Raw genomic sequence first — 26,675 nt, 5'->3', positions numbered from 1 at the left:
TGACACATCTTTTCATCTCCTTGTAGTTTTACTAAGGCATCCATACTACTTAACATATCTGATTGCTGGTCTTATCATCATTCCCAAACTAAACAGCTTTATACACTGAAATCCTTATGCCTATACATAAATGCATCTCTATAATTCCATCTTATATTTATTTAACTGTATTAAAACCATTACCAACACTGTGAAATAGAGCCATTTAAAATAAGATGGTGACTATTCATGTTATTAAGATGGAACCCTAAATCTTACATTAAATTTAGAAGTGTTTTAATATCCATGTTGATTCAAAATCAATGTTAACTCATTGTGAAACAACAGAATACAAATGTAAATAGGCTGAAAGAGGTACCGCTTCAATAAATTACATGTTTTTATTTATGCAATAAATATTTGCCAAGCTAACAGACTGAATGTTAGGGACACTATGCAAAGTTTAGATGTTTCCCTCTTTGGATTACATGACCTTAAATAAATGAACTTGTTTTGACAAAAATATTCCCCTACTCACTATATTACATGGCATAGTCACCTGAAGGAAACACAAAATTCAACAACTGTGGGTCATAGTACATTTTCACTAGGTACAATGTTAGTAAGAAGCAGAGTAATTCTGAAAATGACTCAAATAAGAATCATACACACATGGGCTAGGGTGTGTTTCACAGGTAAGAGCACTTGTCTAGCTTTGTGTGAGGCCCTTGGCGCAATATATATATACACACACACCAAAAAACAAAAAAAAAAAGACATATGCACAATAAGAAAAAGTCAATGCTTAATGTAAATTTATGGACTATTTTCATGTTACAGTTTTACTAGAATTAAAGTTGAACCATTCATGGTAGTGCAATTATATTGAGAAGGAAAAGAGCTTGTGACAACCATAGCACAATGGTATAGAGAACCTATGATCAAGATCAATTATCCAGTGTTTATTCATGAGACTAGCTGATCAGGCTGCACTTACTAGATTTAAGTATTGAATTTATAAATTTAAGCCTTCAATGTATTAAAAAGTGGGTGGGGAGGGAAGGGGGGATAGTAGGGGATAGGAAAGGTAGCAGAATACAACAGTCACTAATATGCCATTATGTAAAAATGTGAGTGTGTAACCGATGTGATTCTGTAATTTGTATTTGGGGTAAAAATGGGAGTTCATAACCCAATTGAGTCAAATGTATGAAAGATGATATATCATGAGCTTTGTAATGTTTTGAACAACCAATAAAAAAAAAAGTCACTTTAGAGTTTCACATCTTTCATGAGGGCAAACCAGAAGCCAAACTTTCCCACAATAAACAATACATTATGAAAGAGAACAAATCAGACTTTACAAACTCAAGTCATGCCACTGTATATATAAGCTGATCTGCCTGTCTAAAGTTGTTGCTCACCTCTTTTCATGCTTTCAAAATTCACTGGCATGGAACAAAGGAAGAAATGGCTATAATAAAGAACAACTTCTGGTTCTTCTGGTCTCTAGTCTTGTTTACATAAACCACAAAGTCTAAATGGTTAAGAAGATATTCGGACCCTTTCCCATGAAAAGGATTATAAAGGCCAATGTCCCAGTACTCAACCCTGTCTCGTTTTTACCTACCCCAACCCTCTCAATCCCACTAAGAAAATGCTGGTATCATTCAAATCAGGTTTTCACCTTCTCAGCATCAAATCTGTTTAGAAACTCTAAATTTTCTTATTATCTAATTGAGAGACCACCTGCAGTACTTTTGAATGGGTACCTAAACCAATGGGCTCCTTTTCCTAGTAGTATAACATTTATTCAACTTCTGCTACAGGCCACACTACTCTAAGCAATTTACATGTATTATCTAATTTAATCTAAACAGTGTAAGGAACCATTATTAAACCCATTTTGCTTCAGTGCAAACAAACATGGAAAAGGTTATTTGCCAACAATAAAAGAGCCAGTAAAGTAAGAGCCAGGATTTGAATCTATAAAGTCAAACTGCAAAGGATTCCTTAATCAACTAAACTATTCCTTCTGTCATAAATGAAAGAAATTATCTCCTGAGATTATTAAGTAGCAACTCAAATCAAAATGTTTTAGAATGTTAGCAGCATCACTCCCAATAGCCAAAAAAGGGAAGCAATTCAAGTTTTACAGATTAGCAAAATTTATTATATATACATTCAACAGAAATTATTCAGCCCTAAAAAGGAAATGCTGACGCATGCTACAACATGGATAAACCTTGAGGATGTTATGCCAAGTGAAATAACCTAGTCATGAAAAGATAAACACTGTCTCATTTACTTACATGAGGTACCTAGAGGAGTCAAATTCATAAGGATGGTTTCTGGAAGGCGGAGGAAAATATTTTATTTAAATTGGGAATTTATTGTTTAATGGACAGAGCTTCAGTTTTGCAAAATGAAGAGCTCTGGAAACCCACTGCACAATGATATTAATGTACTTCATACTAATGAACTGTTCATTTAAATTGCTAAGATGGTAAATTTATGTTATGCTATTCTACCATAAAATTTAGAATATTAAGATTCATGAGTAATTAACCTCTCAAAAATAATTCAGAAGTGCCTCTATGATGCATACTAAAATAAAAATTTACAAGATTTCAAAATGTGTTTCCCAACAAATCTCAAAGGACATTCTATACTAGAAGTACGGATTCAGTATAAGGTCCAAATAACAAGATTTTTTTTGTTTTATTCTTTGTAGAACTCAGACTAAAAATGAGAAAACTCAAAAATTATGACCTTATTTGAATTTTCAAGGAGGGGGAAAAAATAGAATATTTCCATTTAAAATTACACAGATCGAATAATTAATGGAAATAATCACAATAAACAATGCTATAAATGATAAAAAAATGATTTCTCAAACAAATTCTGGTTAATTTGTTATAAAAGAAAAGGCACAAAGTTAACAAAAAGGCAAAGATTCCTTAAAAAAACTCTCTGTTGGTAACAGAATATAAGGTCAAACAAGGGGTATGAGCTAGTCATTTCCTGTGTTTCTGTTGTTCACAGGGTCTTCCCCAAAGATATCTATTTTGTAAATCTTCCGTTCAATTCAAATAACATTTATTCAATGTTTGTTATATGCCAGGACTATGCTAATCATAGATCAAAATTAATCTTTCCTAGTTAATCAGTAGTTTGCAAGTTCTAAACAAAGTGGCAGATGCTAGGTCTCATCATTAAAATGCTAGTTAGGGGCTGAGATACCTATAGTTCAGTAGTAGAGCACTTGCCTATCATGTGACTTCAATTCTCAGCATCACATAAATAAGTCAAACAAAGGTCCACCAACAACTAAAAGAAAATTAGAAAAAAATAAAACATTATTCCTTCTTTCCTCTTTTATTTCACCTCTACAAATAAATCACAACATGAAAGCAATTATAAATATTATATCCTGGGCTGGGGTTGTGGCTCAACAGTAGAATGCTTGTCTAGGGAGGGTAGAATGCGAGGCCTGGGTTGATCCTCAGCAACACAAAAAAATAAATAAATAAAAACAAAGGTATTGTGTACAACTAAAAAAATTAAATATTTTTTAAAATAAAATAAATAAATATTATGTCCCACTGCTATATTTATACGAATAAAGTACAAGCCAAACTAGGAGAGTGGCCCACATTTGTAATCCCAGCTACCCTGAGGTTTAGGCAGGAGGATCAAAAAATTCAAGGTCAACCTGGGCAAACCAGCAAGACCCTGTCACAAAATTAAAAAACAAAAACAAACAAAAAAACAACTAAAGTCTGAGGATGTATCTCGGTGATACAGCATAGCCCTGAGTTCAATTCCCCAAATCAGGGAGAAGTCAAATAAGTACCACTTAATATTTATATTACAAAGCACTATTTTCTTATAGCCCACCTCCCTGAACTAAATCTTAACACTTCCTCCTCTCACCCAGGGCCTTTTATTTTTTATTTATTTTTATTTTTTTTAAAGAGAATTTTATTTTATTTTATTTTATTTTTTAAGAGAGAGTGAGAGAGAGAGAATTTTTTTTAATATTTATTTTTTAGTTTTCGGCAGATACAACATCTTTGTTGGTATGTGGTGCTGAGGATCGAACCCGGGCCGCACACATGCCAGGCGAGCATGCTACCGATTAAGCCACATCTCCAGCCCACCCCAGGGCCTTTTACAACAACAGACACACAAATATACAAAATCTGTTCCACTAATATATGGTAACATAACATTATCTAAAAAGCTGACCATAGGTCTGGGGCTCAGAGGTGCGGTGCTTGCCTAGCATGTGTGAGGCATTGGGTTCGATCCTCAGCACCATGTACAAATATATAAAATAAAGATACATTGATAACAAAATATTTTTTTAAAAAGCCGAGCATATTCCCCACAAGGGCCTAGTATCTTAAGTTCAGTTCATCATAAAAGTGGTTATATAATGTCTCACAAATATTTCAAATAAAAGATCAAACTATTAAGCTTTCAGAAGAAATCGGTATGCACTATTAGATAATATGAAACAAACTTGGGCAGTAAAAAAAAATTAAAGAAATGTTATCTAGGTTCACTAACTCATAATCAGTTCATAATCTGATTTTATTTGGTAACACTGAGAAAGTGGGAGGAACATTACTTATTTTCTTAAATAGTAAAGACCACATGCCTACTCATTTTCTATGGTCTACAAGATCATAGTTTAAATTAACACCCATGCTTTTATGAAGATTAAATTTAAAACTACAGTAGGTGACAATGCTCATAAATACAAAAAAAATGGCTAAAAATCTTACTGTTATCTATAAACAAAAGAACCACCTTTTAAAGAGAACCACCTTTTCTGTGTCTACACAGAAAACAGCAAGAAATGGAAGCAAATACACACACACACACACACCACACACACACACACACCACACACACACACACACACACACACACACACACACACACACACACACACACATATAACCATTGGAAGGAATCAGTATTACTACAAGTCTTACAGAAGAAAATCAGGTGAAAAGTCATTATCTTAAAATAAAACTCCATTATGAGGTTTTACTAACAACTGTTAAGACTTGGGAGTGATAACTTGGTGGCAAAATAAGGCACTTACCTAGTGTATGAACAGCCTCATTTATTTTCCTGGCACACAGAATTACTATAGACAAGAATGAAGTCACAGTAGGTACACAGTATGGCTTAGATATGAGGTATTCCCCAGAAGTTCATGTGTAAGACAATGCAAGAATGTACAGAGGTGAAAATGATTAGACTGTGAGAGCTACCTAATCATTCTAGTGTGAATGGACTGACTGGGTGGTAACTATAGGCAAGTAGAACATGATCGGAGGAGGTGGGTCACTGAGCACAGGTCTTGAAAAAATTGTTCTTCCTGTAGCCCCTCCACCCCACTCTGCTTCCCAAACCCACCATGAGCTAAGCATCTTTCCTCTTCTGGGCCCATCTTCAACGCCATGCTGCCTCAACCTGGGTCCAAAGCAATGGAGGTGAAGGTCTAAGGACTCTGAAACTGTGAGCTCCAAGTAAACTTTTCCTCCTCTAAGCTTTTCTTGGATATTTTGATCACAGAGAATACATATTAAATGCTCAAATGTTAAGCATAATTTAATCATATTCTCTGAGTTAGGTGGAACCATAAACACATTTAACCAAAGGATATTTATGAATGATCAAGGTTTCATGCCACATATTCACTCACCAGATAATTATTTAATATATACCATATTCACTAACACTGCATCAGGTACTAAGTATAAAAGAAAGACAGGTTCACAAAAGCCTTTTTAAGCTCTAAGTATAAAAATGCAACAGGATGTTCACAAAAGAATTATTCAAGGCAGAAGCTCTGGCACATGATCCTATCAGTACACTTGTTCATTATGTATGAGGGTAATGGAGTATGAAGCTAGGAAAAAAACTGAGGATTTTAAATGAAATACCAAATTAATAAGGCTAAATTTCATTTTGTAAACAAAAAGCAAAGTGCTGAAGTTTTAGAAGTTTGCAGGAGGAAGGGGGGATGCAGACCGGACACCTTCAGGTACATTAGGAAAGCTCAAGTAGGTAAGTTTGAATACTGAGGAAGACCAGGAAAGAGATAATTCAAAAGGAGAGTTGTAATAACAGAAAATTTGCCTTTTATATTCCTATATAGTCCCTCCTTGCCCATATCTATCACTTGTTAAGGATTGCTTTGTAGGAAAGTGGAACTTATGGAAAAGAAAAGTTCTATTCACTGACAGCAAATTCTATTTGCTGTCAGTGAATAGAAATTGCAATCTTGAATTGCAATTTCTCGTTTTTTTGCACCTCCATTCTAGTTCTCATTCAGAATGAATCAGAGATGTTACTCAATTTTAGGTGGGAAAAAAAGATTTGCATATTAGAGCTTAATGTAGAATGCTGCCACAAAAGCTGAGTGAAATTCAAGTGAGACATGAACAAAGGTTTTGTGCAAAATCTTCAATGTACTGAACAATTAATAAAAATAAATTAATTTAAAAAGCCTGTTCCAAACTCTGGATAATCTCCCACCTCTACCATTTCCATTTTAAACAATTTTTTTAAATTATTTTTTTCTTAATAATCTCCAGTTCTCTCTTTTGAGACCAAGGAAGGAGTCAGTTACACAGCCTACCTTCAATTTACTAGATTCTCTCCCAAATAAACCCTGATTCTTTAGTTCAGGAAAACCTGGAGATAGATCTAATTCGGTCCTTTAACCCTTAAGAGATAACTTAATATTTAAGAATTCATAGAATTGTAGTATAACAAACTGAAAGTTAAAATAAATTTTCATAAATATGAAATTTTTATTTCTTGAATACTTTTTCTTTTTGGTACAAGGGATTGAACCCAGAGGAGTTTAACCACTGAGCCACATCCCCAGCACTTATTATTTCTTGAGAGAGGGACTTGCTAAATTGCATAGGGCCTTGCTAAGATGCTGACACTGGCTTTGAATTTGTGATCCTCTTGCCTCAGCTTCCGAAGACCTTGGTAGAAATGAGTACTTTCTGAGGCAAAAAAGAAAGGTCAGGAGGCTGCAGTTGTAGTTCGGTGGTAGAGTGCTTGCCTAGCACATGTGAGGCACAGGTTCAATCCTAAGCATCACATTAAGAAAAAAAAAAAAAAACATGTAAATAAAATGAAGGTACTGTGTCCATCTACAATAAAAGAAAGAGAAAAGAAATATCTCCACTGTGGAAAAGTACTTGGATCCTGAGAGTGTATTCTCTCAAACTGTTTCCAAGCCTATAAGTTCTAACAATTTCAGGACTTTTTCTTTCTGCCCTGTGGCATTATGAAGACATGTTCATTGTCATAGCTAGAGAGGTGGTTGGAAGGCAAAAACTGCTTTGACTGACTTTATTTTCTTTGCCATAGAAAGTACATAATCAACAGATGATTCCTGAATGAATTCCATCTGTACCACACAGGACAAAGGGTTCAAACAGACACAGCTGGCTGCTTTGCAATAGCTGAGCTGGGGTGAAAAACAGATAAAGCTAATGTACTCCTGTACTGCTGCCTGCATTAACAAGATTTTAGGCACCCATCCCTCGGAAAAGATTATATATTAAGGACTCATTGTATCTCTTCTTGCTTAAAAATCTTTCAATTTTTTTCTATTGTTCTTCAGGTAACATTTTATATCCTTAACATGAGTCAAAGGTCCTACAACTTCTGTAGGATAACATTTTAAATCTTTAATGTGAGTCAACAGTCCTATAACTTCCATATTCAGAAATGTTATAATTTTATGTAGCTGAATCTATTTCCTACATAAATTCTGGCCTGTATCTTATTTAGGAAATCATTTGACAATCCGAGAAAAGAAGTAATTACATAATATTTCATGCTTTTCTTCATGCTTACACAATTGATATTTTTCAGTGTTGTATCTAATTCAACTAGAGTCAATTTTATATAAAGTATTATGTAGGAATCAAAGAATAACTTATTAATATTGTATTTCTTCTCCCATGGATTTGAAGTGCCTAATTTACCATAGAGTGATAAAGCGCATAAAACTGATAAGTAAAATTGCATTACAAAAAGGTCATAGGATTACATAACATGAGTCTCCTCCAACTGTATTCTGCTCCATATATATGTGTGTATATGTGTGTGTGTGTGTATATATATATATATATTCCTAATTCTGTACCAACATCATGCTATTATAATTAAAATGACTTTACAGTCTGCCTCAAACCCTAAAATGGCATACTACCTCCATTAATAGTTTTTCTTCAAAATCATCTTGACTCTTCTTCCAAGTTTACTTTTCCCAGTTATCTCTAGAATTAGCTTTACACTTCTGGCAAAAAAAAAAAAAAAAAAGGCTGGGCGAGGTTGCTATACGCCTGTAATACCATCATCTCAGGAGGCTGAAGCAGGAGGATCTCGAGTTCAAAGCCACTTAGCGAGGCCCTCATGAACTCAGTGAGATCCTGTCTCTAAATAAAATACAAAATAAGGCTGGAGATGTGGATCAGAGGTCAAGTGCCCCTGAGTTCAATACCTGGTACCCAAAATGAAAAAAACAGCAACAACAACAGAAAAACGAATTCCTTACAGATGCCTGTGGGTTTACAGATTAGTTTGGAAGTCACTGACCTCTCTGTAATAAATTTTTACTTATCTACATTACATGTTTTTACTCTTCTGAATTTTACCAAAACAAAATGTACATTTTAAATCAATAAAATAGTGAAAATTGGTGTTGGCCACAGTTCCATTACATTAAGCCTGTAGCCAGGCACGGTGGCACACACGTGTAATCCCAGCAACTTAGGGGCTAAGGCAGAAGGATCACAAGTTAGAGACCAAGCTCAGCAACTTAGCGAGACCCTAAGCAACTTACCAAGATCTCGTCTCAAATTAAAAAATAAAAAGGGCTAGGGGTATAGCTCAGTAGTTAAGCACCCCTGAGTTCAATCCCCAACATCAAAAAAAATTAATTTAAAAATAAACTTATTAGGGCTGGGGATGTGGCTCAAGCGGTAGCGCACTCGCCTGGCATGTGTGCGGCACGGGTTCGATCCTCAGCACCACATACAAACAAAGATGTTGTGTCCACCGAAAACTAAAAACTAAATATTAAAATTCTCATTCTCTCTCTCTCTTTAAAAAAATAAAATAAAATAAACTTATTAAAAATAGTAATACGAGCCAGATGTAGGTGGCACATGCCTATAAGTCCCAGCAGCTCGGAAGGCTGAGGTGCTATAAGCAACTCAGTAAGATCCCGTCTCTAAATAAAATTAAAAAATGAGGCTGGGGATGTGGTTCAGTGCCCCTAAATAAAATCCCCAGCAATCCCCCCACCAAAAAATAGTAATACAACTTGCTAAGCAAGAATCCTACAATAGCAAAGAAAATACTAGTAAAAAGTACTAGTCTAAGAGTTCCAAATGAAGGCTCAACATAGTAAGGGTATCAATTCTCACTAGAATAATATATAGGATTAATGTAAATCTTATCAAAATCCCAGTAGAATGTTTTCTTACAGATATAGACAAGATTACTCTAAAATGTATATACAAAGGCAAAGGAACCAGAACATGTGTTTTTTGCTGTTGTATTTGTTTTTGGTTTTTTTTTTTTTTTGTGCGGGGGGGGGGAGGGGGGGGATAACCAGAGATTGAACCCAGAGATGCTTAACCACTGAGCCACAACCTCCAGCCTTTTTTATTCTGTATTTTTAGATAGGGTCTCGCTATGTTGCTGAAGTTGGCCCTGAACTTGCTATCCTCCTGCCTCAGCCTCTGGAGTTGCTGGGATTACAGATGTGCACCACTGCACCCAGAAAGGAACTAGAATAGTTAAAACAAATTTTAAAAACGACACAGTGAGAGAAATCTGTCTGATTTCAGGACTTCTTATTACAGCTATATTAATAAAGACTGTGTTATACTGGCAGAAGAGACGCATAAATCAATAACATAGAACAGAGAATCTAGAAAGAAAACTACACAAAAATGTTCAGGCTATTTTTAACAAAGGTGCAAAAGCAATTCAATGAAGGGGGAAAAATAGTTTTTCAACAAACGGTGCTGGAGCAAATGAGCGTATAAAAAATAAAAAATAAATAAATAAACCTTAACCTAAATTTTACACTATTCAAAAATTAACTCATAATGGATCAAAGATCTGACCATTCAGAGCTAAAAGGATAAGATCCATAGGAAATATACAGAAAAAGTTTCAAGATACTAGATCTGCTAATGACTTCTTGGCTAGGCTACCTAAAGCACAGGCAACAATAACAAAAAGATAAAAGCAGACTTTGACAAAATCAAAAGCTTTAATATCAAAAACATTATTAAGCCGGGCATGGTGGGGGATGGTGGCGCACGCCTGTAATCCCAGCAGCTCAAGAGGCTGAGACAGGAGGATAACAAGTTCAAAGCCAGCCTCAGCAAAAGCAAGGAGCTAAGCAACTAAATGAAACCCTGTCTCTAAATAAAATACAAAATTGGGCTGGGGATATGGTTCAGTAGTTGAGTGCCCCTGAATTCGATCCCTCGTAAAGAAGGAAAGTAAGGAAAGAAAGAAAGAGAGAGAGAGAGAGAGAGAGAGGGGGGGGGGGGAAAGAAAGATAAAAAAGAAAGAAAACATTATCAACAAGTAGAAAGAAAATCCATAGAATGAGAGAAAACCATATATGATTTGCATCTGATACATCTCCTAAAAGATTAATAACCAGAATATATTTTTAAACTACAACTCAACAAAAAATTCAAAAACGGGCAAAGGACTTCTATAGACATTTCTCCAAAGAGATGTACAGATAGCCAAAAAATACATGAAACAATGCTCAACATCACTAGTCATTAGGGAAATGCAAATTAAAACCAGAAACAGATACCACTTCATGTCCATTAGGATGTTTTTTTTTTTTTTAAGGATGGCTATTTCTATAGTTTGAATATGGTTTAAGTGTCACATGTTTAAATGTAATCCCCACTGTGAAATATCAAGAGGGTGAATATAAAGATGAGGTCTTTGAGAGGTAAGGTCATTAGGATGGAGCCCCCTTTACTGAATCTTGTAAAATGGCACAGCCACTATGGAAAACAGTATGGCAATTCCTTTTTAATGCTGAGTGTGTGTATGTATAAAAATTTCATTTATCACAAGTTCAAAGCTAGTCTCTGCAACTCAATATCTCAAAATAAAAAATAAAAAAGGCTAGGGATATAGCTCAGTGGTAAAAGTGCCCCTAAGTTCAAATTCAAACCCCAGAACTTACTGCAAAAAAACAAAGAAAGAAAGAAATGACTAAAATGGTAAATCTGTTATGTATTTTTTGTAAGGAAAATAAACAAACCAAAAATAAGACATGCTCAAGGGCCAGTATAAAACAAAATTAGTAATTTATGCTGCTTCAATGAGCTTAGTAAAACATTTTTAAAAGTACAATGAAAACTACAATGACTACTAAGTACAGTTTGGCATGTTTGCCTTAACCAATGATTAGGACTACTGGTTTTTACTTACCTTTGCTTCTGCATCATCAAGGTATGTGTCAACACAATGTATGGAGAAAAATCTCAGTAATATTATGAAAATAATTTTGACCTTGTGGACCTATACATCCCTAAAAGTGTCTTGTGATCCACAGGGCTCTGCTGACCACATTTTAAAGGCCATCTCTCTAAGAATGCTTACGCATGAAAAGAGTGGAATAACATGACATATTATAAAGGCTAGAAAATTTTCAGGTCTTTATCAATGAAGAAAACATTCATAACTGGATTTTACTATTTGACAGAAGAAGTCAGAAGTTCCTAAATCAAAAACTTTAAAAGTTTTTTAAATAAAAAATAAGTTATTCTAAAATTTCTTTTAACTCCACAAGCCTCAGACTCCACATACTTCCCAATATTCATTCTCTTAACTCATTTAACACATATTTATTCAAATATCTATGTGTGCAAGGATCTGACAAAATAATGTAATAGATTTAGCCCTCCAGTAATAAATTCAACACAGAACCGTTAAAAAACAATGTGATAAATTATCTAATAACAGTAGTAAAAAGAACTAGGGAGAAGGGCATGGTAGTGCATTCCTGTATCTCAGCCACTCCCGAGGCTGAAGCAGGACAATTGCAAATTTGAGGCAGACCTCAGCAACTTACCGAGACCTTAAGAAACTTGGCAAGACCCTATCTCAAAAAAATAAAAAATAAAAATGGCCCGAGATATGGCTCAGTGGTTATGCACCCTTGGGTTCAATCCCTAGTACCAAAAAAATAAGCAGCAGCAGAAAATATATTCTTTACTCTAAAAGAATACACAATCAAGGGGAAAGCAAAGAGAAAAGAAAGTAAAAGAACTGGGAATATGTGATCTTTTTTTTAATAAGGAAAGAAAAAAAATCATATACTGTGGTTGCTAAGATCGACAATAAGAACAAATCTTCCACACATTAAATTGTGAAGGAGGCCTGGGGATTTAGCTCAGTCAGCAGAATGTTTGCCTCACATGCACAAGGCCCTGGGTTCAATCCCCAACATCACCAAAAAAAAAAAAAAAAAAAAAAAGAAAGTGAAGAAGGAAAAAGAAACTCATGCAAAGTTTTGCTGTCAGACCTCAAACTGTAAATTTCCACCAGTGCATGATAAGTGCTTAGTTAAGATAAAAAAAAAATGTGTTAAATTTGTATATACTATATATAGGAAAAAATAGAATATATAGGTTTTAGCATTATCCATAGTTTCAGGCATCCATATAGGTTTTGGAAAGGACAAGAGGAGACTAATGTAATGGCTAAAAACTCCAAAACTTGAGGAAAGACATCCGTCTACAAATCTAAGATGATAAATGACTCAAAACAGGATAAACTCAAAAAGTCCCACACTGGATCACTTCCCCTATCTCTCCTATACTGGAGATTGAACCAAGGGGCACTCTACAACTGAATACATCCCCAGCCCTTTTTATTTTGTATTTTGGAATGGAGGTCTCACTAAGTTGTCTTGAACCTGGCAATCCTGCCTCAGACTCCTAAGTCACTGGGATTACAGGCATACATGCACCACCAGACCCAGCTGCACAGTGAGACACACTATAATCAAACTATCAAAACAAAGACACAGAAAATCTTAAAAATAGTAAGAAAGAAGAGATTGCCAGATACAAGAGAGCATTGATAAAATTAAAAGCCATTTCTCAAAAACTACAGCACCTAAAAAACAGTGAGAGCATATTTAGAATACTGAAAGGAAAAACAAAACAAACTGTAAATAAAGAATTTCATATCTGGCAAAACTACCCTTCAAATCTGAAATAAAATATTTCAAGAGAGACAAATATTTTAGTAAATTCATCACTAGCAGACCTGATTTACAAGAAATGCTTAAAGGTTTACAGGCTAAGATGGAAAAAACACTAGATGGTAATTTATAGTAGTAAGAAATAATGAGTATCATATAAAAGTCAATATTATTGTGTTTCTGGTTTATAAAATCTCATTTTGTATATGATTTAAAAACCAAATGCATAAAGCAATTTACAAGTTTATTGATTAAACACAACATAAAAAGATGTAGGGGCTGGAATTGTGGCTCAGTGACAGAGTGCTTGCCTAGCATGTGTGAGGTCCTTGGTTTGAGTCTCAGCCCCGCATATAAATAAATAAATTAAAGGTCTATTGACAACTAGGGGGAAAAAAAGTAATTTGCAACAATAACGTAAAGGAGGGACAAAGCCATTCAGGAACACGAGTTTTTGTATGGTATTAAAAATAAATTGATATCAGTTCAAATTAGGCTTTTATAAATTTTGGTTGTTAAGTAGAATTTTAAAAAGAACCCCACTTCAAAAAACAGAACTAGAGACCATGGATGGGTAAACAATTTTCCCAAGAGAGAATGCAAAATTGCAGAGGAGTTGTCACTACAGCCTGGAGACTAGGGGACAGAAAAGAAACAAGAAATCGGAGGAGTACATAAAAGCACACAGATACATTAAAGTGCAAGATTTTTTTATATCATTCTTGATATTGAGTTGAAACTCACATAACATAAAATTAAACATTAAAGTATACAATTCAGGGGCATTTAGTGGATATTTGTAAGGTTGTATAACCATCACCTCTATCTAGTTCAGATACATGTGCAGCACCTCCAAAGATCACATGACATCCATTAACTAACTCCCCCACTTGTCTCCTTTATTTCCTGGCTACCAATTTCTATCTTGCAGATTTATCTATTCTAGTTATTTCATATAATGGAATCATACAACGTGATCTTTTGTGTCTGCATTCTTTTGCTTTGCTTGTTTTTAAGGTTCATCCACACTGCAGCATGTAGCAGTACTTTGTTCCTTTTTGGGCTGAATAATATTCCACTGTATGGATATATCACCTTTGTTTATCCATTCATCTGTTTTTTAGTGGACATTCAGGTCCATAACAGAGAAAAGAATCACTAAGTCATCAACAAACTGATGGTATAAAATAGAAATAATGACATCTAAACTTATAAACACATTTGATTTACTGACTAAATGTTAGTAAATGTTAGGAGCTCAGGTTACTTTTATTCAGATTTTACTCAGGGTTTTCCACTGAAACAGAGCCAATATGATATCTGTACAGAGACATAGATTTACTGAATTGGTTCATGGAACTATGGAGACGAATCCCAAGATCTGCAGTTGACAAATTAGAGACCCAAGAGAGTCTTAATCTAATCAGTATATTGATTCACCAGAATGGATTAACTGGGTAGTGATTGAAGGCAGGTAGGTTGTGGTTAGGAGAAACAGATCACTAAGGGCATGCCTCTGGGGCTTATATTTTGTCTTTGCCAGTGAAGAGCTCTCTGCTTCCTGACTGTCAGTGTCCTGGGCTACTTTCCTCTGCCCCACCCCTTCACCACAATGCTCTGCCTCACCTTGGAACTAGAGCTATGGAGTTGACCATCTATGGATTAAGACCTCTGAAATCATGAGCACCAAATAAACTTTCCGGCCTCAAAATTTGTGTTTGTCAGGTTTCTTGGTCACAGTGGTGAAAAAACTAACAAAACAGATACATATAACACAAAGTTGGGCAATTGTTTAAAATTTAAATGTGCATTCCATGATATTATTTACAGATCTTTATAAAAGCATCAAGAAAAGGCTACCTGAACAAGTTTGAGAACCACTTCCATTTAAACAATACAATAAAGACACATTTAAAATAAGATTGCCCAGTTTCCTAAGATTTTTCATCATAAAGATGTGAATTCTCTTTAAACAATCAATCATATATATATGTTGCAAAATAACAAAATGTTTTTCTTGTAAATGACAAGTTGATTCTAGAGTTTATACAGAAAAACAAAAGAATACTCAATGAAACTCTGAAAAAGAACTATGAAGGGGGGCAATAATCTTTCACACATGAAAATAATAGAGTATACGCTGAAGCTGTAGCTCAGTGGCAGAGCGCTTGCCTAACATGCATGAGGCACTAGGTTCGATCCTTGGTACCACATAAAAATAAACAAATTAAATAAAGGCATTGCATCCATCTACAACTACAAAAACATTTTTTTATTAAAGAAAAGAATAGAGTATTACAGTAGGTCATAAATACATATACACACAGAATAACAGTATAGAAAAATACTCATATATATGAAAAATTAATGTATGATAAGGCATTTCAAAAGGATAGAAATAAAAATGAACTTTTAAAGAATGATGTGATATTGGGCTGAGGATGTGGCTCAAGTGGTAGGGCGCTTGCCTGGCATGAGTGCGGCCCAGGTTCGATCCTCAGCACCACATATAAACAAAGATGTTGTATCAGCCGAATACTAAAAAATAAATATTATAATTCTCTCTCTCTCTCTCTCTCTCTCTCTCTCTCTCTCTAAAAAAAAAAAAAAAAAAGAATGATATGATACACTAATGCCTATCATTTCTACTAAGATCTCTTAAATCACCAGCTGAAACCATTAAGAAAACACTAACATATTTAGTACCATATTTATAAATCATAATAGCAAAAACTGATATAACCTAAATGTGCTTCAATAGAATGGTGATATGAATTTTTATGCATCCATAAGATGGAATAGAATGCAATCATTTTTTAAATGAGGCAACACCATATAGGTATACTGTAAATATGTAACAGTTTTGCCTTTTGAATTTCTCTATTATGTGCACATTATTACCTATCCAAACATGAGTACAGTTTAAAAACTATACCTGAAAAATCCAAGCATTTACAATATCATAATAATTTTTTTTCAATTTCTCAATTATTATAGATAGAAAGAACTAAAGAGAAGCTTTAAGAGAGAGAGTAAGACTAACGGGCACCTGAATCATCCCACAACCCAAAAACCAGGGTGCAGGGGCACAAGCCTGTAATCCCAGTGGCTCAGGAGACAGAAGTTCAAAGCCAGCCCAGCAATTCAGCAAGCCCTAAATAACTTAAAAATAAAAAGAGGGGGTGGGGCTATAGCTCAGTGGCAGAGCACTAGCCTCTCACTTGTGAAGCATTGGGTTCCATCCTCAGCACCAAAGAAAGACATGCTATCCATCTACAACTTCCAAAAAAGAAAAAGAAAAAGAACTGAGGATGATGCTCAGTGGTAGAGTGCCCCTGAGTTCAACCCCCAGTACCAAAAACAAAACAAACAAAAAATGACCCAAAAAATCTAATTCATCATTATAATCCCCTTAATACATTCTTACAAACAGATTAAAATGTATCCTAAACCATTTTAAGTCTTTCCATACATTAAAAACTAAAGGCTTATCTAAAATTCATATTATCCAACCTTGCTACAAAAAGGATTTCTGAACTGAAATGTTCTACATAAAATGTCAAATGTTCTAACTAAATCTACATTCAAATGATTAAAGCAACAGGAAACACTGCATTCTTTGTGTAGCTCCTAGCAAATTCTACTCATAGTTCAAAATTAAATAAAAGAAGCCTTCCCAGATTCTCTAAACTAAACTAAATGTCCAATTATATTTCTCCTTTGTATTTCTGTACTGTTAACTTATTTAATGGTCTACTTCCCTGGTTGGTATGTAAGCTCCATGAAGACAGCTATGTCTGTTTTATCTGCTGGATCATTATTAGTCCACGACAGAGGAAGGAGTTCAATAATTGTTTTCTGAATAAAGAAAACCAACAGGAGAGGTCTAGTTGTCCATTTCAACAAAAAATTCGTTTAAAAAAAAAAAACCTATAAAATTAAACAGCCACATTATGTTTGTTTCATGCACAAATACACCCTTATTTTTATTAGAAATTCAAGGTAATTTGCTTAACCAATAGCAAAATAACATCAACTCATATTATTTTAAATTTATGTTATAGGAAAGAAAAGTTAAATAAAATTACTTTTTTTTAGGTCAAGGAAAATTTGATAAATTCACTAAGTTTTCAGGGGAATCAATAGTTTAAAGGGAACATGGCTGCTCAAGGCAAAGCAAAATATTCTAGGTTCTTGATCTTACCACCAATTCACAGGAAATGATCTAGTTCTCAACAAATAGTCTGTGGATCTCTGAGGGTCCTCAAGACCATTTCACAATTATGCTAAGTTACCATTTGTCTTTTTTAACTCTTGTACTCTCATACACACACAGTGGTGTTTTTCAAAGATCATGTGATGTGATAAGCAAGACTGAATTCAGAAACAAACTTGAGAATCCAAGTGCTTTCCATTAAGACATTATAGAGATTTGCAGGGTCTAGGTATAGCTCAGTGGTAAAGTGCATGCTTACCATGCAGGAGGCCCTAGATCAACACCATAAACACAAAAAAGATTTGTAACCACTAATTTTTTTTTTTAGAAAATATAATTATTTTTCATTCATAATGTTATTTTGTTAATCTGATCAATTTAGTATTGTCATTTTTAATAAGTTAAATAATTAGTAACTATTTTAAATGTTTTAATTTCTAATATAGCAATTACCAATAGATTTAATCCACATTAAAAAAAAAGACTTGAAGTGCTCAATATTTTTTTTCTCCCAGTGCTGGGAAATGAATCCAGGTTCTCATGCATGCTAGGCAAGCATTTTATCACTGAGCTACAGTCCTAGCCCTTCTTTACTTTGAGGCAGGATCCCAGTAAATTGCCCAGGCTCGCCTTAAACTTGTGATCCTACCTCAGCCTCTCAAGTAGCTTAGATTACAAGTGTGTATCACCATGCCTAACTTCATAACAATTTTTAAAAGTAAAGGAATCCTCAAACCAGAAAGCCTCAGAAATTCCTAGTCTAGACTGGAAATTTCTATGAGATAACCAATTTGATCTTTTTTCAATGAATAAATTTAAAATGAAAAGGAGAAACCATAAATGTAAATAGATTTAAGGAATATGGTAATAAATAAGGAAGCTATTTGGATCCTGAACCAAACAAATGGCTAAAAAAAAAAAGAAAGAAAGAAAAAGAACAATAAGGAAAAAAAATGCTTTTTGAATATCTGATAATATTTTAAAAAACTAAATTTTTTCAGATGTTAAAGGTTAAAATCGTGAAAGCTAGGCAATGACTACAATGGGAATTTATACCTGTTTGACATCTTTTATAATAATTTGTTTTTTAATCAGCCTACTGGCTGATAATTTAAACCTGCCATCAAAATGTTACAAAAATCACTTTATACTACAAATCTAATTATTGGAAAGGAATGTGAAAAACCTTTAAAAAGAAAGTTAAAAAAAAAAAATACAAACCAAAATATAATTTGACAATTATCTTCAAAGATGCAGAAAATATGATTAAGTTTATAAAGTCAGCTTGAAAACATAAAATCCTTTTAAGTATAGAAACTTAGAAAGAAAATATAAACATTGTCTGCTTGTTCAATTCTAACTCTAAAAGAGAAAGAAGTAACAGTATCAGACAGTATAGAAGCCATGGAATTATCAATTCAGAATCTCCATTTCAATGATTTATATTGCTATATGTTTTTAAAGCAACTGACAAATATTCTTTAACTTTCCACTTTCTAAAACCAAATAAAATAAAGCAGTTAAAAATATTCAGTACAGAGGTAGAGTGCTTGCCTAGCATGTGGGATGCCCTGCGTTGGATCTTTAGTACCACAGAAAAATAAATAAATAAAACAAAGGTATTGGGGCTGGGATTGCGGCTCATCGGTAGAGCGCTTGCCTAGGATTTGCGAGGTCCAGGGTTCAATCCTCAGCACCACATAAAAATGAATAAATAAAATATTGTGTCCAACTACAAAAAAAAAATTATTAAATAAATAAATACACACACACACAGTACAGGGCTGGGTCAGTAGCTCAGTGGCAGAGCACTTGCCTCCCAAGTGTGAGGCACTGGGTTCAATCCTTAGAACCACATAGAAATGAAACAAATAAAATAAAGGCATTTTGTTTATCTACAACTACAAAAAAATTTTTTTAGATATGTACAGTACATAAAAACCAGCATCTAACCTATAACCTTATTAGTGAATATGAATTCAACAAATACCCAAAAACTTTCAACAAAAGTAGTCTGCTGGGGCTAAGAAAGCTAAAAATTGAAATAAGAAAACAACACAATGAAGCCCACTACCTTACTTCATAACCAACATGACACACCCCCCCAGTCTACAACATAATATAAAGTGGTAGTTTCCAAGTCCACAATCAGTATGTGATTGCCATTATCACTGTGCTACATGAGACTAGGATGTTGAAATTGAAAAACAAAACTACAAGGAAGTGAGAGGACACAAAAAGTACCCTGCAAAGGTAGTCACTGTCAAGGAAAGGAAACTCTTGGTAGGCTAATTCAGACCAATATAAGAATTGCAGCAGCAGTATGTTCACCACCACCACCACCACCACTACATTCACCATCATCACTCTTCCTAAAGCATCTATTGATATGTCTTTTTTTTTTCCTAATTATGAAGGATTTTTTTTTAAAAAAATGGACACATCCTTAAACTCAGTTAACAGCACATTTTATCATTTTCACATATTTGTACCTTTTTAAAACATTCTGTGGTATTGGAATTGAATCCAGGACTTCACATATTAGGTAAGCACACTATCACTACAATGTGAATTCTTTTTCTTTCTTTTTTTTTTTTTTTTTTTTTGTGGTGCTGGGGATTGAACCCAGGGCTTTGTGCATGCAAGACAAGCACTCTACCAACTGAGCTATATCCCCAGTCCCAATACAATGCAAATTCTTGACTTTTCAAAGTTTACAGATACAACCCTTTTTATTTTTATTTTGAGACAGGGTCTTTAGTTGCCCAGATTAGCCTTGAACTTGTGATCTTCTTTTCTCAATCTCCCAAGTAACTGGGAGATGCAATAATGTGATGGGCTTGTTTTAAAACATATGAAACTTTAGATAACACAAATCCCATTGCATTTCCTCTCTTCCTATGACAATTACTATCTTGGAATATAGTGTTAAACACTGCTATTCATGATTTAACTATATCTACAGCTATATGTAAACAAAAAAGAGTATCATTCTTACATGTTTCTAAACTTTACCAAATGGCATACTGGTCTATACCTAATGTTTTCTTAGCTCAAGAATTTGTTTGTTGTTTCTTAATTCAGTCATGTTCTTTCATGTAGCTCTAGTTCATTTATGAAAACGGTTGGACAGCATTATACTATATGAATATAAAAATATGGTTGCTCATTCTTTAATGGAATGTTCAAATTGTTTCCATTTTTGTTACAAAGCTGCAATAAAACAATTCTGTAGCATGTACTCATTTCTAGGATATATTCCTAGAAGGAGAACTGCTAAGTTAAAGGGTATATACCTTCAATTTCATTAAAGGTTTATTAAATTGACCTCCAGAATTATTTTACCTTTTTACATTTCCACCAAGCAGTGTTAAGCGTTACTGTTTCTCACTGGGTGCGGTGGCCCACAACTGTAATCCCAGCAACCTAAGAGGCTAAGACAGGAGGATCTGATGTTCATGTTTGGGGCCAGCCTCCACAACTAAAAGTGAGGTCCTGTCTCAAAATAAAAAGGACTGGGATGTGGCTCAATGGTAAAGCAACTCTTGGTTCAATATCTAGTACCAAAAAAAAAAAAAAAGAGTTACTGTTTCTTTTCATCCTCAGCAGTTCTTGATACTGTCATTCATTTTAATTTTGCCAAACTGATGAACATAAAATGATACCTTGCTGGTTTATTTTTTCCTCATTACTAAGTATCATTTGTTGGCATTCAGGTTTCCTCCTGAAAAGTTTAAAAACAGTACTGTCATTTTTCTATTAATTTTTAACAGTTCTTAAGGTAGTCTGGGTATTAATACTTTATTGGTTGTAGGTGTTTCTACAGACTCTCCCCCAGGCCCCAAAAGGATGAACGAGGTGCTGATTTTTGAAACCTAATAGTGCAGAAACAAAGTCAATTCCTGACTTCTCAAGTTCACAGTTACTTTGAAGACCTTTATATCAGTGTTTTGCAAACGTTTTTGTCCACTCATAGGTGAATTCCTCCTTCAAAGTCAATATACATACATGTCTACATAAACTGAAAAACAGGGCTGCAACTCAAATTTCTTCTAAGGGATGACATTTCCTTAACCACAGCAATATATAAGACAAGCACAGGCGGTCTCCATTCTACACAGTCACCACCATACGAGTCAGTTAGTAAGCATCTATTTTGATTAATGTTTGTTAAGACTCTTCACACTTTAATAATCATCAAGTCCATCAAGATGTCTGAAACAATAAAGAAAAGTGCCCACTCAACCCAATGAATTAAGAATAAAGATACAAACTCAGACTAAGCAAGTGGAAAAGTGGAATTTTTTCTTTTCCGTTGGCACTAACATAAACTGTTTTTCACAAAGGTGCTCTGCATAAGTGAAATGATTTTGGATATTTCAGCAAGACATCTGCTCAAAAAAGTTTACTACGTTTACAAGAACACTGTCAAATATTCTACAAAACAAAGACACTGCACTAGAAGCATATACTCATAAAGCAAAAACAGCCTTTAGATCATTAGCTCTAACTTTTTCACTTTCAGATGAATTATCTACAATAAGAGAGGTTAAAAGAAATTTACCAACGCATATCCTCTAAAAAAATCTACAAAGTCAGGGTTCTTTTTACTGCATCATGCGTCTTCTTAGACTCCCAGTTCTAAAATTGATCTATTAATTTTACAAGACTTGGGTTCTAGAAATTATGGAACCAATTCCCAAGCTCACACCAATATTTTCCTTTCCATTTCCCTCTCCATCCTGTATTATAACTTCAGGGGGGAGAAAAAAAAAAAAGGAATACCGACTGCCTGCGTTTCTGGCCCCAGCTGAGTGCAGAGTCTCGAGCTCCTACTGCTGTACCTGCATTAAATTAGTCGAATTTTTTAAAAGTATCATTCCCTTCTTTATTCAATAAATAGGTACTAAGCGCGGACTTTGCAGGAAGCGCGATGCACGCTGCACCTACAAGCTCGCGGACCACCGCGCGAGGGCACGAAGACAAATCTCCCGACGTCGGAGTCGGCGGGGCCCGAGTAGGGGCCCTCTTGGGAGCCGGGCACCGGGGAAGGGGGATAGGGGATCCCCGGAGAGCCAGGGAAGCCAAGAGGCGCAGGAGACTCACCTTTCCGCAGCTCCCGCTCCCACACGGTGACGATGGGCCGCGAGTGCTTGCGGTGGTGGATGAGCCACAGGGACAAGGTCTGCACGCTCTGCTGCGAGTTGCTCAACTCTGACAGCTTCTTCTCCAGCGCCGCCTCAGAGAAGGCGGACATCCCTCCAAAACCGCGTTCACGCCGTCCCACGCGGTGGGGCCAAGGGGAGGAGAGTTTCGCCGCGCTCGTCGCGGCCTCGCCCCCTCACCCCACCCTTCCCCACGCCCTCACCACCGACGCCGCTACATCCAAGTCCCTCCGCAAACCAGCAAGATGGCGTCCGGCCGGCAGTGACGTCACGGCCGGCCACCACGCCCCTCCCGCTACTAGCCCTGGGAAAGGAGGTGCCGCCCAGAGGCGGGACCACCGGGCGGAAGGGGTAGGGCCTAAGATAGTGCCTGGGAAGTGGGCGGGGACAGGACTGGAGACAGGGCTTGTGTTTGGGGGCCTACAATCCTTTTGGGGAATACTGTCTCTGCAAAATAAGCAGTTATTACAGATAATTACACTGGTGAGCACATTGATTTAAATCGGTACAGCCACCTTGGAAGTCTATTTACATGATTCTTACTTTGATAACTACGCCATTATCTCAGCTATTCAGGAGGCTGAGGCAGGAGCATCGCAAACTCAAGACTAGTCTATGCTTCTTAGGGAGACCTTCTCTTAAAATAAATTTTTAAAGGCCTGATGATGTAACCCGGTGATAGATTGCTTGTCTAGCATGCATGACACCCAGAGTTTAATCCCCACTGTTGACAAATAAATAGTATAAACCACCCTGGGGCAGGTGCCTATGGTCCCACTCAGGAGTTCAAGGCCAGCCTAGGAAACACAGCAAGGCCATGTGTTTAAAAGAACAAACGAAAAGAAAAAGAAAATACACCAATAAGGGGATGGGAGTGTAGCTCAGTTACACAGCATGGTTTCCTTGTGGGAGGCCCTGGAATCAATCCCCAGAAACAAAAAACAAAAATGGCCCTGGGATCAATCCCCAGAAACAAACAAACAAACAAACCAGAAACAATAAATAAATAACAATCCACTTGTCGGTCTGTGGGAATTTGAGGTCTAAGCCAGATGCTGAGGACCATCTTCCCAAGGGGTCCACATGGTTTAAAACGGGTTTGGCTGGTTTTCCTTCTCCAGACTCAGCACTTAGCCTATTCTCCTCATGTACATTATCCATCACACCTGTGAGCTCTGCCTTCCATCACTACTACATTGCCCTGGGTGCCTAACATTATCGTCAACACCAAGTTTCTTGAAATCCAGAAGCCAGGCAACAAAGTCTGTGCCCTTGACTCTGCTCATCCCTAATTCTGGGACTACTTGCCCATCTCTACAGACTATTCCTGTTTCCAGGAGAGGCTACAAAATAACAAAGCCACTTTATGCCTCCAGAAGCACATGGTCATGATTCTCCTGCCCATTTTCTTGTACTCTGAACATCTGCTGGAGTGTGTAGCCCCTGAATGTTTTAAGTTGCTGAGGCTGGCCTTGAACTTGCAGTCCTCCGGCCTCAGCTCCCAAGTCTCTGGAACTACAGGCTATATTTTCATTTTTTATGATAATAACATGTTCATGTAGGGGCTGGCTCAGTGGTAGAGTGTTTGCCTTGCACATGTGAAGCCCTGGGTTCGACCCTCAGCGCCATGTAAAGGTAAATAATAAAGATATTGTGTCCAAGGGCTGGGGATGTGGTCAAGTGGTAGTGCGCTCACCTGGCATGCATTAGGCACTGGGTTCGATCCTCAGTCCCACATAAAAATGAAATGAAGATATTGTGTCCACCTAAAAAAACTAAAAAGATAAATACTTTTTGAAAAAAAGATATTGTGTCCGTCTATAACTAAAAAAAAATTTTTTAAATATGTTCATATATTACTTATATAGTTAAAAATAATTTCAGAGTGCTGGGAAGGTAACTCATGAGAGAGCAAGTGCTTTGAATGTACAAGGCCCTAAATCCAATACCCAACAATGTAAAAAAATTAATTTTCAAAAATATCATCATTAATCCATCAAATTTCGACATGGTATTTGCCTTAACTATGGTAATTCACAAAGGATACCAAAAAACTGAACATTATCACATTCTAAATATTAAGAAACTTCCAGAAAGATAATAAGAAACCACGGAAATTCCTAAACCAGATTGAACAGTATTTTGAGAAGTACTATTCAAGAACATTGCACCAAGTATTCATCAATATGTTTATTCATCTGTTTGGTTATAAGACAGGTTTATTCATCTGTTTCGTTATAAGTACAGTTTATCTTGCCCATTTTTCATGCAATTACTGGAGGTTCAAAGAGGAGAGATGAAGTAACTCTCGTTTCGCCTTTTCTCACTCCAATGTCCACTCCTGTGTCATCCTTCACTTTCCCCACTGAACATCCCTGTTGATCCAGTTCACTTAGCCTAGTTTTGAAAATTAACGCAGACTGAGGTTAACCTACCTATCTTCAGAGACATATAAATATATTTAACACTATTCCCTTCCATGAGCTCCGCAGCCACCAAAATTGCTACTTATCTTCACCTGTGATTTCAATTCTTCCCACTGTCTTTCTATTTCAATTGTAACTGAATTTTAAAAACCACCTTCCATTCCCACCCAATCCAATCCATATAAGATTCTTTTCCTGTATTATCTACTGATTTGTATTCCTTCCTTTGCGATTAAACTACTAGTCTAAGTTATTTATAAATTAGTATATATTCTCCTCCCACCTCCAGCTAGATTTTACTCTCAGTGGCTCAGTTGAAGCACCAACTCTAGGTCTTTCTTGGTTTGCAATCTGACTTGGCTGTTTCTGATCGGAACTCCCACAGTATTCTGTACATGAATACCATGGCTATCTGCTTTGGCCTGTTAGATCTATACTTACCAACATTGTTTCTGATTGCTGGTTTTCAAAATGTCTATTATAACTGTTTTTGATACTTATGGCTAATTTTCATATCTTGTCTCCAGATTAAAAGAAGACAAAATTATCTTTATTCACAGAAGAATATGTTTAGTATATAGAAATCTTCAGTGACTCAAGAGGCTGAGGCAGAAGGATCACAAGTTTGAAGCCAGCCTTAGCAACTTAGGAAGACCCTGTCTCAAAATAAAATAAAAAGGACGTTGGGGGTGGGGAAGGATGTTGGATGTGACTCAATGATAAAGGTCTCTGGGTTCAAGTCCCAAAACTTCCCCCCACACACATACACAAAGATATAGAAATCTTAAACAATCCACAAAAAAATATTAGATCTAATAAACAAATCCAGCAAATTTGCATGATATAAGATCAACACACAATATACACTAGCAACAAAATTTGAAAATGTAAACACTTAAATGTACATATTTAAGTGTTCCACTTAGCATGATAGTCTCCAGATCCATCCATTTACCAGCAAATGCCATAATTTCATTCTTCTTTATGGCTGAGTAATAGTCCATTGTGTATATATACCACATTTTCCTTATCCATTCATCTGTTGAAGGGCACCTAGGTTGGATCCATAGCTTAGCCAGTTTAGTTTTATCACCAATTAACCAACAGGTATGAACTGACACTGTCCTCACCAGCCACCCAATTAGGTTCTCCATGATCTTAGACAAGGAGTTTTTAAGTTCTGGAGAAAATTAAAGAATAACCTTAATGGAAAGGACTTTAGCAACTTCTGTTATAAACTTAAATGGCATAAACTTGTAGAGTGTGGATATAACATTAGTTTTTCAAGGTAGAACATACGCTGTCTTAAAAGAAAAATGTTATAATTACATCCTTACAGATTTCTCTGGGCTTTTAATACCATTAAAAAGATTCCAAGAAACAAATAAATGAGGATATTAAGTATTCATTGTTACATCTGATGATTTAATAGCTCATTTTCAACAAAAGGACTATGAAGTATTGACTTGAATTAAGCAACAGAGGGTATTCTCTCTAAATTTTCTTTTTTCTCTCTCTCTTTTTTCTACATGCCCTTCTGATCAAGGAACTCTTGATAATGAAATGGAATTTCA

The 26,675-nt window shown here is 35.6% G+C and overlaps 1 protein-coding gene across 2 annotated transcripts in view; it reads right to left on the bottom strand.

Annotated features, from left to right (window-relative positions):
* Positions 1-22,933, bottom strand: part of Rprd1a (regulation of nuclear pre-mRNA domain containing 1A) — a 57,300-nt gene extending 34,367 nt beyond the window's left edge. Inside the window, exon 1 of one of the 2 annotated variants that reach the window (XM_013358749.4) lies at positions 22,617-22,933. In XM_013358749.4, the coding sequence (XP_013214203.1) occupies positions 22,617-22,767 (151 nt within the window). In that variant the 5' untranslated portion in view covers positions 22,768-22,933. The remainder of the gene's footprint in view (positions 1-22,616) is intronic. The other variant, XM_005325568.5, reaches the window with a different exon arrangement.
* Positions 22,934-26,675: the final 3,742 nt, after the last annotated feature.

The sequence above is a fragment of the Ictidomys tridecemlineatus genome, chromosome 13, assembly GCF_052094955.1.
Source record: "Ictidomys tridecemlineatus isolate mIctTri1 chromosome 13, mIctTri1.hap1, whole genome shotgun sequence".
In the NCBI taxonomy this organism is placed as follows: domain Eukaryota; kingdom Metazoa; phylum Chordata; class Mammalia; order Rodentia; family Sciuridae; genus Ictidomys; species Ictidomys tridecemlineatus.
This window is presented reverse-complemented; position numbering and strand designations above follow the sequence as displayed.